The sequence below is a fragment of the Chelonus insularis genome, unplaced genomic scaffold, assembly GCF_013357705.1.
Source record: "Chelonus insularis isolate UGA/USDA-ARS -01 unplaced genomic scaffold, ASM1335770v1 contig_27_pilon, whole genome shotgun sequence".
In the NCBI taxonomy this organism is placed as follows: domain Eukaryota; kingdom Metazoa; phylum Arthropoda; class Insecta; order Hymenoptera; family Braconidae; genus Chelonus; species Chelonus insularis.
The window spans coordinates 219,682-234,207 of record NW_023276464.1 but is presented as its reverse complement, the minus strand read 5'-3'; the positions used below and the strand labels follow the sequence as shown (position 1 = coordinate 234,207).

The window sequence follows — 14,526 nt, the reverse complement described above, 5'->3', positions numbered from 1 at the left end:
ATAAATACCTAAGGTTTGATGCATCGGTCAGTTGTCGAAAAAGTACGATCGAGATCAGATCGTCGTGGAACATATCTTGAAATTCCAAGTCTTGTTGTGTCTTGAACATTGTATTGATGATATTTCAAAGTTTAGAATTTTTTGTGTAGAATTTATTTGATCATTAAATTATTTTTTAATTAATATTTGAATTAATTAGCGACATGAATGAGAGAATGCATATGAAAGACAATAAGAGTAGAGATAGAAGAATAAATGATAGGATACATAGGATAATGTACAAGATAGAATACAAGTAAGTAGATGAAATACAGAGAGTATAAAAAAAAGACAAGAGAGGATGAGAAAATAGATTAAAGAATATGCGGGAGAGATAAAGATAATGAATGATAGAATATATGAAAAAATGTGTAAGAGAGGATACAAGAGAACAGATAAGATTACGAATGCAAAAGAGTGTGAGAGAATGCATAATAGGATGAGAAAAAAGATGGGAGAATTCATGAATGATTATTATATTTATTATAGTTATTGTTACTTTTTCGTAATAAGATACATTGATTTCTAGTAGAGCAGAGTGAATGATCTCCTTCCTTTCTTTAGAGAGTAGAGATCATGCTTATTTAATGATGATCAAGAGAGGTGAATGTAATTATAAGGACATCAGAACGGGAATAATTATCAGATTGTTGATGAACATGTATGAACGATACTAATACAACAATCGAATAGGTATTTAAGAATGAGAAATGATCGATTATTCACTTTAAGAATTTCGATTGATTAATGCCAATTATTTATTGAAGCTGATATAATAATACAATATAAAGTTACGATTAATGAATTGAGATTACTCAATTGCAACGCTACCGCGATCAGGGCAAGTTACCTCAATCCCTGACCGTGTAGGTGCCAATTTACCTAACAAAAATTTACCAATGATTAATCCTACCTGTGGACGCCACTCGTTTTTTGGCCTCAAAACGAGAAACCTGAAAAAGCTGGCTAGCTCTGATACACCTGAAAATCGCGAAAAAAGGTCTCGCACGAACACAAATAAACTTTCCACAAAAGTTTTATTCAATAATTAATTTTATTTGCAAGCAGTGTGATAATTATTCCAAAACTTTAATTTTATAAACGTAAAACCAGTAAGATTTTATTAATCGAATGAAGAAACGCATTGATTTATAAGATCTCGAAAAGAACAATTGAATCAGCTCGAAAATAATAATTCGATAACAATTTGTATTAATCTCAAAGAAACTTTGGTATTCAAAATAAATCTCAATACCGACAATAATAATAACAATAATAATAGTCCTACAATTAATGGAGATTAGACTATTATTTGCGAAAACGTTCTCGACGCCTTTGATTTCCAAAACAAAGTAAATTCCTCCAAGCGGAAAAAGGACGGAAGGTCCGCAACGCATGCACTGGTACCAGGCTATACTCACTCTCTCTCTCTCGCACTCACACACACTAGGGAAAATAGCAGAAGGAAAGAGACAGAAGAAAGTATGAAGATGTTCAGGCTTACTGAAGCTTCTCTTCTTCTAGATAACCCAGCCCCCTGGTCCACCGGGGTTTGTACACTCGTCGAGACATCCACACTCCGCAACGTCAGAGGAAAGGTGATTGTGGAATTTCTTTTCCGAAGAGACAACAGCAACAAACACGTTGTGTTCTCGTTAGAGTCTATTACCACAATGGCGTTCTTCCGGAAATAATTTAGCCAACTGACCACGTGGTGATTATAGCGCCGTCAAAAATAAACTAACTTGACTACTAATTGGTAAATTAGGTCAACTATTAATCGACAGGTCGATAACGTATCGACCCGCTAAAGGGCTGAGTGACAATCGACTCACTCGCCTCGTTACACAGTATTTCAAATGTTGAAGACAAATATACACTGGTTAAAAGAATTGTACGATGTTTTAATGGTTATACAGAGTAAAGTCAACCATAAATGTTTGCAAGCTCAAGGAACACAGTCAAACTCAACGTTACGAGATCTGCTTGACGACTGACATCTTTTCTTGCCTTGGTTATTTTATTGATCTATTACAAAGACACTTAGTAGAGTTTCATACATCAACACACACAAAAAATTCAAACACTGAATTTATCGCTGACGTTGTCGCGGCGTATTTTTAGTTATTCGTTCTTAGTTTTTCTCTTATAAAAAAAAAGAAAAAAAACAGCTCATCGAATTTGTTCAATGTTTTTTCAGATTTTTTCCATAACAATATCCTTCGAATAAATTTTAGCTGAAATTCATATTTCAATCCGTTCTTGAGATATCGAAAGTAAAAAAAAAAAATGTTGGAATACGTACATACATAAATACATGCGTACACATACGTATAAAATCTATTATAGATTTTTCTGAAAATTAGCTTGATGCTTGCAAATATCTTGAAATTTCGAGATATGATGGAAATTCGAATTTCACCAACCGACCCAATTTCAATAACTTCTTTATGGAAAGTTTACAAGATCTATGCGAGTTATTTCAATGCGAATTTTTTTCTTTTATTAAAAAAATGTTACTAAACATAAAATTTTGTTTGTTTCTGTTGAGAATTAATTAATTCTCAGTTTGAATTTGCCAGCTGATAGGAACTTCGGCGGCCATATTGAGACTGGGTCGATAACCAATCGACCAAATAATCAATAATTCTTAATCTAGTCACTCATTTGACTTATTTTCTGTGTCCTTTTTGACTAATGAAGATCCTGTCGCCTTTCTTTCACTGTTCTCGTTCACGTGTACACGCCATTCTCATTCATTCTTCAGAAATCTTACAAGTTTGAGTCAATCATCAGTACGAGTGCTATTGAAAATCATCAGAGCCATTCAAGTTTCATTCTAAAACTAGAATCAAGAAATATTTCAAGAATTTTCAGTGTAATTCAAGACATTTCATCAAGATTCATTTTGCATTGCATTGATAGGCTAACGCCACGTGCACAATCACATTCTTGCTCAACTTGAGAAGCGTGCTGAGCTCGTGTGGGAGGTCAATAATACCGAACACACCAAGTTGAGTAGTTTTTTGGACATTCAATTCAGATTCAAGAATTAAAATTAGACATTCAGTGATTTTGAGCGACATTCAGTCTTCCTAGTTAACAACTCAAATTTGTCAGTATACTTAGTGTACCTGTTAGTGCTTGAAATAAAGATACTTTATTTTTTATAAAACCTGACTTCCGTTTGCTCTGTTCCGGCACAATCATCCCTATCCTTAAACGGTTAGGTTAATTCACAAGTTGAGATTTTCTCAACAGTTTCCAATACATTCATTTTTTATGAACAATCAAAAACACGTACTAGCCACAACATAAAAGTCTACCCAACGGAACATTTTACCTTTCACTAGAAAAACGTGAGTTACCGTGCGAAGTAAGTACAAACGAACAATTTTTGTTCATAGCAGTAAAATTTATAATAATTTCTACCGAAATGTCATGAGTTCTGAGAGATAAGAAAAAAAAATAGAAAACAAAGTTGGCTGCAAATACTTTGGTATCCATACGGATGGCAGTTTTATATCTTAGAGCCACATTGAGTATTACAATAGTAGACGATTTTATCCTCTATTTCTCATTTCTCATAGATCATTGCTTTCTAGGAGCCGTTTATCATATAAATCTTCTGAGTAAAGTTTAGACTGCCTTTTATTTGTATTCTTTTCTTCTTTACTTCTTATCTTTTTCACTGTTCCTTCAGTTTCCACTTTTTTTTTTTAGTCTATTCAGCATTATCGATTTTTTTAATCCAATTATAAGTTAGAAATCCTCTTTATAACTCATATTGTAATATAAATCTGTTTAAAATCGTAAACGGAGTTTCGATTAGAAAACATATCGAAAAATACAGTATGATATTACACTCAATAGTGAATCACTTGATTCAGACTGTGTGAGGGCTGATACATTTAGCAGAGAAACAAGTTTAGTTTAGAAATAAAGATTTCAAGACAAGAACTAATACAGAGAGATTAAAAAATCAGTTTTCTAGGTGCCACCTACAATCATCATTAGAAGATTTCAGTAAATCGACAAGAAAATGACCCACATCATTGCGATAATTTGTAATTAGTAAATAGATTGCTTGAGGTTAAAACGTCTATAAAGGCACAAACAAGACCTCTTCATATCACCAGGATAAGAAGAGAGTGTCTCATGCGCCAAACAAATCGCCTCTATCTTGCTTTTATATCACGACGAAGCACTACTGTGTCTCTATACAAATTATGAGATAATTTTTTACTTAGAATTTTATAAAAGCATAAAATTTCTATTATGTTAACAATATTGAAGCTAACTGATAAATTACAGTCACGCAAAGTTATTGATTGTTATGATGAATGTGTATTAAAACGTACTAAATTTGAAAAAAAAAACATAAGAAAAGAATTCATTTCAAAAATTTGTTGGTTCTTATTGTTAGATTTAAATAATTGGCGTTTAATGATTTTTAACGTTGTCAAGAAAAGCGTGGTTAACTATAATTGCATTTATGCCCATTATAGGTCATTATTTGAATGGATTGTCTGGAAGAGATGGAGAGTCTTCTGGCTTTTCAACGGGCTCTCGACCATTAAATCCCAATAATCCATATTCACCTGATGGTAAGAAAAATTTTGGATTCGTTGTATTTTACTCTTATTTAACTCACACCGTTTACATAGATGATGACTATCCACCATATATAAGAATACTAACACTACTGAAAGATTACATGTATGTAAAGACGCGCTCTGTTGTCATATATCTTTCAACCTTTAGTTGGAAAACTCAAAATATTTTTCAGTAATGATGAACTTCGGCAAAATACTATAAAGTAATTAGTACATAGACTGCAAAACAATAGAACAAAGTAAATATTTAGATCTTTTTTTTTTTCAAAACAATTAAATTTAGAAAAAGAAAAAAAGCAAGACATTCGTCGTGAAAATTAAACTTTCAGATGGAATATCATAAACTTGAACTAATATCACGACTTTCTTTATGATTGTTTAAATGCAAGAAACCCTAATTTATTAGGTGCTTTTACAAGACTACCTGACTGAATATAAAGTTCTGTTTTAACTTTTTTATCATTTTGTTTATCTTCACTTAAAAACAGAGAATATTAAGTGCTTTTCTTCTTACGTTCACGAACAACGTTGGCCCTTTCTAGAAAATTTATTTCCAAAGATAATATCTGCTGTACTGGTAGTACCAGCTGTTCTGCCGCAGTTTTCAAGCAAACTACACGTATGTTTCCATCTTCACCAGTCATTTCTTTTACTATTTTCGCTAATGGCCGGTCTAGGCATTTTTGCTGATCATTACTTACGAGAACAATATCTCCTACTCGAATTGTTACATAGTCAGTCTTCTTCATACGTCTCCCGAACAGTTAAACAAGATACTCAATTCAAAACCGACGTCGTATATGTACTATTAAGTTATGACTATACTTTAGTTTTTTTCTTAAGTCAATGTCATCAATAAGATTAAGATTAGGCATTCCACTTCTTTTATCTTCTTACAAAAACATCGCAGGTCGAAATGGCCAATCGATTTTTTCGAATTGCTACATTTTTTTATCTCGTTGCAATTGATTTTTTTCATAAATTTTTGCTTTCGACAAGTATATATCATTATCATAGTAAATTATAGAGGGACTATCTCTTCTCGCAATAATGTGTCGTAAAGTCTTTCGTCCGTCTATCAGATACAAAGGTTTAGCAAAAACTATATCAATGACTTCAAAAGCTACGGTGTCTTGTATTCTGTTTTCTGGTATAGTTGTAGAAGCTTCTTCTACAAGCATGAAACTGAACCTTTTGCATGCAACACATTGCTTGATCATCTTTTGTATTGTTTTTTTCCACGTAAGAATCCAAAATTTTTCTCTAAATGGATTTAAAACTGTCTGTACCCCAAGCATTTAATGTGATAAAATTGTATTAAACACTGAACTAATAGATGCTCTAAATCTAGAACTGATGGTCGTTGAAAATAATCATTATCTTTACGATTAAAAATTAAGACTTTAGTCTAATCATTCCATTTCTATTAGTAATAGTATTTAAATGATAAATTTTGGGGTCACAGTTATTTTTAAATGATTTTCTTTGTACTAGATGCATCACTGTCATTTTTTCATCGGAAAACTCTCTCACTGACAATTCTCCCTTCTTTTCTTTCTCGATTTGATACAATTTTTCTATTGTAGATGTCTTATCTGCTCTACAAAACGTATAATCTTAGTATATTGTGAGAAATATCAGAGATACCAGTACTGTATTGTGAAAATTGGACTACTCATATTAGTCACTATCAGATTTTAATTTTGCTGCTTTGATGAGATTTTTATCTTTGTTGCAGATTTCTTTCATTCACTGCATACTTATTTTTTATTTACTAAATAATCTGTTGTACATGATTTCTCAGGAGAATTTTGGAGCCTCTTAGTGCCCTCTCCCCATTTTGACTCTATCAACTGCTTGAAAATGGAACCTCTTGATGCAAGGTCTCTGGAATTTATTAAATCTGGTATAATATAACATCCGCAAGAACAATGAAACCAAGTGAACACTTACGCCCCTAGATGACTGAAACCTTGCATGGATTACCGCTGCGTAGGCCACTTGGCTCACATCAACAAATACATTTAATGATAATTTTGGCTCTTCATCAAAACTTCTAAATATCTACCAAGATATTTTACGGTCTTGAAAAAACTCTAATTGCTCGTGCCATTCAATGAATTGCTTATGATTTGTGGAGTAACTTTTGTATCCCAATCTAAATTTACTATAGTCTGCAATAAAATCTTTGGATGCGAGTCCTTTAAAACGTGTATATTTCCACCCTTTTAGTTCAAAACCTGCAGCAACCATTTATTTTATAACTTCATTTCGGAACTGCTCTCGCTGCTTATATGTGTCAATACTTGCTACACAATTATCTACATAAAAAGATATTCAAAGCTTTTGGATAGTAAAGTAGAATACCGTATTATAGAACGATTTTTCACAACTTTTTGTTGCACTTATCATCAAAAAAACGTAAATTACTAACGGGAAAACCTCGTGAGGTGGTCACCGTCAGTACTTCAATGAACAAAATAATATCTTTCGTAATGGATGAATGAATTACGATTCACCTTTTTTACTTAAAAGAAAACCTCGAGAGGTAGTCACCGTCAATTTAGCTGAGACTTCTACATAATCATCTATATCGGAAATAATGGAATACGTATTTTTTTTCGATAGTAAAACGTTTTAAAGAGGTCAAAATCACCACCATAGTTAACACCCTATAAATGTGATTTTTAACATTCACATATTTCTAATCGAAATTCTCCAAAACGACTTTATACGTTAAGAACAACATAAAAAATGATGAAATATACCTTTATTTACATACCTACAAATGTATTTATATGTATGTCAATGAAGGTTTTTTTAGATCGAAATCGATCTAAAAAAATTGTTGTCCTTTTCCAGATTTGTATTGAAATAGAGAAGACATATAATTGCAATATTTTTACATCCTGTAATTTTACAATGAAACTTACAGTTATCTCCAAATGCAAAATCGATTTGATTTTCAAATTCATCTGGTTTAATAAATGTATAACTACTTTTAATTAGAATAACGAAAAAGATTTATGTATGGCAAAGACGAGAGTTGATTATGAGTCAGTGATAGTAAATCAATAATATTACTTCTTAAGTGTAATTTCAATTATCTTCTCGTAATACGACACTGTGTAAAAAATTGCCTTACGAAGTTTTTCCACATTCTAAACCCAAAAACATTAAATAGTTTGTAGCACCGTGTATTTTATTTATGTAGAAAAGAAACATTATATTAATTTTTTTGTATTCATTTGTATTCATTTGTATGGTCTGAAATGAATAAATTTGAATCTGGGGTGTGGCTGAATCATCTTCTGATTCTTGGTCAGACATACTTTTTTGACATGTACTTGTAAAAGGTGAGTTCTGGTGCCATACCATCCTCGCCTTATCTACTAGTTTTTGTGAATTGCTTGTGTAGTACACAGCAACATAGCTTTAGCTCAGGCTTGTGTTATACACAGCCGCCCTCTACTCAAGTTGCACTCAGTGGTGGATTTTTTGGGGGTTCCGGTTGCACCCAACTCGTTCAAGGTCGCGAATAGATTACGGTCCTAGATACGCGAGTTTAATTGTTTTTATTAATGTTTAATTTACTAGTTTGATGAATTATTATGTTTTTTGATGTCAAGTACATGGTTTGCATATGTTTGATGTTCTAGGGGGGGCGGGGGTATTTTATTTAATTATTGTAACTTTGCTAATTCGCACTAAACGTCTTGAGGATCGACCTATCATCATATAATACTGGTATTCATGTATTTATAGTTTAGATAACAGATCTCTTTTTTTTTTTCCTTACTACTTTGTTAAATGTCATGAACCGTAAATTAAAAATACATTTTCAGTTTATGGTATATGACATTTTATAAAATTTTTAAAAATGACCTAATTGTATAGATTACTCAAATAGATTATCACATGTAATAAGCCAGAGGATGTCATACGTACTTACCTACCCACATTCTAAAAATATGTTAGTATGCTTGCAAATATCATGGAACGTGGCGATATAATGAAAATTCGAATTTCACCAATCGACCGAATTTCAATACCACCCTAATGGGAAGTTAACAAATTGATGGTTTAATAATTGATTGACAAATAATAATACGTAGTTATGGTGATATTAGAAAATAATGAGTAGTGGTTTTCATATTACGTTCTTGTTGAGACAGCAATTTTGTTCTCCCACAGAATTTTTAATGAATATAAGCGAGTGTTTTCAATTATTAATAAATTTTAAAAAAATTCATTGTGACATTTACACATACAGAAAAATAATAATATCCATAACTTTTGTTTCAGATACTTATCCAGTGAATTCCGGTGATAGTTTTTGTAGTAGTGATATATCGTTGGATGGTACTGAAGTTGCTTTCGAGATGGGTGAGAATGAAAATCCTACGGGTACAGAAAATATTCCGCAAGCTTCTGTTCACTCTGGTCATATTGGATCATCAAACGAATTGTCAGTAATCGCTCAAAACTCTCATCACACTGTCAACAATCCGATCGATAAGCTTTTCATGATGCAGAATAGTTATTTTAGTAACGATCATTTATAATATCAGTATTTATCTTGTTATTCTGACGTGGATATATTTAGTTTATCAGTTTTCTTTCACATACATATATTTGTAAATGAGTACTTTATAATAAAACATCTTGTCTATTATAAAATTTAATTTTTCAGTCGGTACACAATATTCATCATTGTTTTTAAATTAACTTTTTTTATTGTAAATACTCTTTAGAAAGATTCTGCAATAAACGACCTACATGTATAATAAAACTGAATTAGATGTATTTTATTGTGATAGAGCTGCAAATATATATATATATATATATATATGAGTATTGTATCAATTCAGTAGATAATGAAGACTTTCTTGGAGGATTTGATGGAATTCAATAGAACTGTTTGCTACCTTCAAACGGAGAAAACGTAATAAATACGGATTACCACTTACCTTGAAAATAGATGTTTTATTAGCGAAATATATCAAATAGAAATGTTATTCACATTTTTATGTTCTACTACTGCACTTAGATACAGATCCTATAATTAATTATCTTGAGATATAATCGCTTGGAATTTATAGGCTTGTTTTTTATGTGTTTTTGTTTTTTCCCTATTTTACTATAATTGTTGCGTTGAAAAACTAGACGTTTTCTAAAATTAAAATTCTCCAAGTCTACTTTTTACAAGACCTCATCACTCAAAAATCTTTAGATAATCTGAGGAAATTTTCTCACCTAGTAGACAAAAGCTGAATACTAAGAGTCCACTCAATGTCCATTTGTAAAATGAAATTTCGTGGCACAAGTCGAGACCGGACTCATTTTATAGAGAAAAATGCGCTGAATTCAATGAACTAAATCCTAGTCAAAAGAAAACCAGGCGCGTCATAATTTTTTTTTTATTCAAAAATTACTTTTTCCGATATCTCCACATGTTTCATGTAATATCTCGTAAATAAAGCAAAAATCAGGCATACTTGACTAAAAAAATTTATTCCTTATACTTTGAGAAATATTTCAGTCATTTCATTTTTTTTGAATTCATTTTCATTTTTGTAATTTTTTATCTCAAAAAGTTAAAAAAATCATTCACTGTGGCAGCCATTTTTGTTGATTATCACACCAATTTATCAGTATTACAGTTTTCTAATCGATCAATTTTTTCAGTCAACTATGCCTGATTTCTGCTTTATTTATGAGATATTACATAGAATATGCGGATTCATCAGAAAAAAGTAATTTTTAAACAAAAAAAAAAATATGACGTGGCTGGTTTTTTAGGGCTGGGAAAAAGTTCACTAGATTCAGCGCATTCTTCTTTATAAAATGAGCCCGGTCTCGACTTGTGTCACGAAATTTTTTATTATCTGTTTTTTGCTGCTCATTGACTGGACTGTAATGAGAATGTGGGGGGAGGGGGTCTAAGTACCGCCTTTCTTTTTCGTGGATCACGCCTCGAGTCACGATACTCGTAAAGTCTGCAAAAATTTGAATTATCTCAGTTGTATTATTAAATTATTAACTCATTATTTGTCGTTAGTAAAAAATATAGAGTCTATCTGATCTCAGCGTGTACAGAGATTGTTTCTGAGGATTGCGCAGTATGGTTAAGATGTTATTTCTGAAGATTACAATGAATTTTCTTTTGAAGGAAACCATCTAAGTATACGAGATGACCATTTTATTTCAGATCACGTGCATTGTGCAATAAGTTGGAGAGATAATTTTCTATGAGTTGATAATAAGTTAAAGCAGTATTTTCTCCTCACCAGGCTGACACTCCGGGTTTCTAAATTTTTTATCGAGTCTTTACTTCACATTATGGTCCTTCAAACCGGATTGTGAGTGCGGTTTGAATAAGAGCGAGTTTTTAAGTGCTTTTTCCAGTAAGAAAGAAACATAATTAAGAAAAGTTTCACGTTTATTGAATTTACGTTCATCTGTGCAAGTACAAACAATTTAAAGAAAATTTACTTTTCTTAAGAAGCTAGCCGAGTTTATAATATTCGAGAAACTATTAAAACTTCGATGATCTAGTGAAAAAAATGAAAAAAAAGATTACAGGTGGACAGTAATCGAAATTATGTGGACTGTATTTTTTAGGATATTTGGATCCTAGAACAGTCGAGACTGTTGAACAGGTGTGAATGAATCGGCGGACACTATTTCTGGGTTTTTACTGGAGAGTTTGACTACGTGAGCTTGCTGCAAGTACAAGCGTACCGAGTTGACTGTTATATCGAGTTGTTAGTCGGTTGGCATTGTCCAATAAAGCCCAAGAGTCGTCCGACATACACTGAATATGACCCACGTACTGACCGAAACTTGATAGTAACCGAAGAATACAGACGGCTACAGCCAGTTTTTCCCGAAAACTTTGCGTTCTCAAAGCATTTAGGTCCTTTGAGAAGGGATATTTTCGCCTAGAAATTAATTAGAGCAGTCTAATTAAGACGCATTTTCTTGTTAATTCTTAGAAAATACGTCAGAACCTGCCATTACCCTACTTCATTTTATTTTCCGTTTTATTTTATTGATATAACCGTGGGACGTTGCCATGGCAAGTCGGTGATACACTGTACGAAATATTGAATAAATATCTAGACGAAGAATTCAACAATATGCGCTGCATAATTGAGCATGATTATGGAGTCTTATCTCAAGAGGCTAATAAAATTAGATATCCCAATATTTAATTTGGAGTGAATAGATTTCAAAATGTTTGATGATTTTATAACACATTGTCCATACTTGGAAAACTATCGTCAAGAGTTAAAAAAAATTTGAGATTCGCATATATATGAGATTGAGTATGAATATCAATGTACACGAGAAAATGGAGATGATGTTAACTTATAGGTTCAGAAAAATATTGTTATATATTATATAACATACCTTTTTGATGATGATTTTCGACTTGTACAGATGTACTTCCTAACTTACAAATTATGATTATTGGATCCCGCGAATGTCGAATCACTAACGAAAGAGTTTATTCTTTTGGAAGCTACTAAGGATATTGATGTTATATGAGCTAAACTACCTGATGAATGACAATCAGATGAAGACTCTGATATGTCTCGACGATATGTAATAAAAAACTAATAAATAAAAACATCTGTTACATGATTCATTTAATTAATTTCAAATTTTAGAATTAATTTTGATATTATATGTTTGATTTACAACCAGAATCTAAATCTTTCTCTATCTCGAGCTACTTCCTCTCAACATTCTTGACGGGCAGTTCTGTGAGGGTAAATCTATGTATAAACTACAAGCATTCCCGGTTAAAAATTGAATAAAATTAAACAGATTACATCTCACTTATAATAATTGTCGTGATTAGCTACTCAAAGGTTTATTTTCAACAATCTGATCATGAATGATTAAGCAGTATGCTGATGTAATAGCTCATATCGATTTTGTCGATTCGAATTCGATTTGCACATCCACATGTCCAGATTTCCATGATTTATTTTGTATTAAACAATCGATGACAGTCAAAGATGCTTTGCCGATGAATTTGTTTTTTTGTAAGACAGGGTAGTCGTTGATATAATATAATTCTTGAAAATTTTTATACATATCATATAGTAATGCATATTAATTATGATCTATATCAAGATTTAAATTGCCATATAGATAACATTGTGAAATAAGAAATAGTTTGACATCTTTCAAATTACAATGATTGATTTGACTTGGATCTTTCGTTGAATTATTCTCGCGTGTGGTTCGGAATGCCAATATAACATATCTCGGTGACTCCAATTGTGTTGATGTCTTTACTATCCAAACGTTGTTTGGTAAAAATTCCTAGACCCTCCCAATTCCGCAACAGAATCACATAAACCTAATAAACTCGGCATTTTCTATTATATAAAACACTATTAAAACTATGTAAATAAAATTAAAGTGTCTGTCTGTGATTTCAAAAAAACTATCTCAAACTAAACTCAGAGGGTTATTAGAATGCTGGTAAAACGTAAATACAGAGTTCGGTATTAATATTTTTCTTTGTAGTATTATAGGGCGAAATGATCAATTACTTCTGTAATAAATAATATCGAAAATAAAATTATCAATTGATAATGTAATTTGTAATTTTATGGATCTAATTACAAATTAATAAAGCAATTTGTAATTTTATAGATGAAATTACAAATTACTTCTACAATTGATAATATTTTTTGTGAAATTACAAATTAAAGCAGTAATTTGAATTTTTTTTCGCCAAATTACTAAATACAAAAGCAATTGATAATTTAATAATTCAAATTTCTGAGTTAAAAATTAGCAATTTCAGTAAGAATTAATTAAGATTTTTATTTATTTTGTGGTAGAAACATCACCTTCTCATAATAAGAAATAAATAATGTTTTAATATGTAGATCAACGAAAGTTCACACATATATTTTGACCATAACACATATGTTTAAAGAAACTTATTTATGTTTTAATGTTCGTCAAGATGTTTCAACGTTAAATCATACAATTGAACATTCTAACTTACGTTTTAATGATCAAATATGTGTTCTAACGGACTCATTCATGTTCAAAGTGTCAAATATAGGTCCTAAGGTTCCAATTTATGTTCTGTTAATACGGTCTACGTTCTAACGATTTCATTTATATCCTTATAATAAAATATGCGTTCTAACATCCGTTTTCACAACTTTCTTTAAACTCTATGAGTGCGCCGTTGCGACATCGATAAATTGACGTTTTATTGTGAAATACATTGTTCTTTTCAATGAGTTTAAGTTGAAATTAAATACTTATTTGCAATTATAAACGTTTCTAACTTTATATTGTAATTATTATTGTCATCATCATGATATGTATATAATAAACTTGGCAGTGACATAAAGATCGTAATATTTTGAATGAATTATACTGAAATGTCTCCTGGCGAAGAGGTTTATTTCCGCGCCAGGAGAAAGAGAGAAATGGTGGGTATTGGGGGGAGACAAGGAGAAGATCTCTGAGGGAGACAATGTATATAGTTGGAATACTTATACAGTGAATAAGGGGATTCCTGGATATTGTAGAGATTGAGAAGGATCTTTTGGGAATAGAGATGGTTAATTTAAGGGATGAGGAATGCACTAGGAAGCGCGGGAAAGGTTGTATGAGGTCTCTCTCTGCCTGTCTTTGTCCTGTTTCATCTATCTCGTCCACTTCAAAGAAGTTCTCACCAGGTTCGAGAGCTTATGAATTTTGATAAGGAATAGCTTGGGTATTCCAGGGTCTTGGCGGAGAAGAAGTCAATTATATTTTTGGATAGATATTTTTCTGCGTGTAATCGTGTGTATAGTTATGCATGTTCTCACCTACCTTTATCTCC

General features: G+C 31.6%; 1 protein-coding gene across 1 annotated transcript in view; it reads left to right on the top strand.

Annotated features, from left to right (window-relative positions):
* The window catches only part of LOC118065250 (LIM homeobox transcription factor 1-alpha-like), a 41,738-nt gene extending 32,397 nt beyond the window's left edge, over positions 1–9,341 (top strand). Inside the window, exons 3-4 of the mRNA XM_035080420.1 lie at positions 4,548–4,646; positions 8,961–9,341. Coding sequence (XP_034936311.1) covers positions 4,548–4,646; positions 8,961–9,220 — 359 coding nt within the window. The 3' untranslated portion in view covers positions 9,221–9,341. The remainder of the gene's footprint in view (positions 1–4,547; positions 4,647–8,960) is intronic.
* Positions 9,342–14,526: the final 5,185 nt, after the last annotated feature.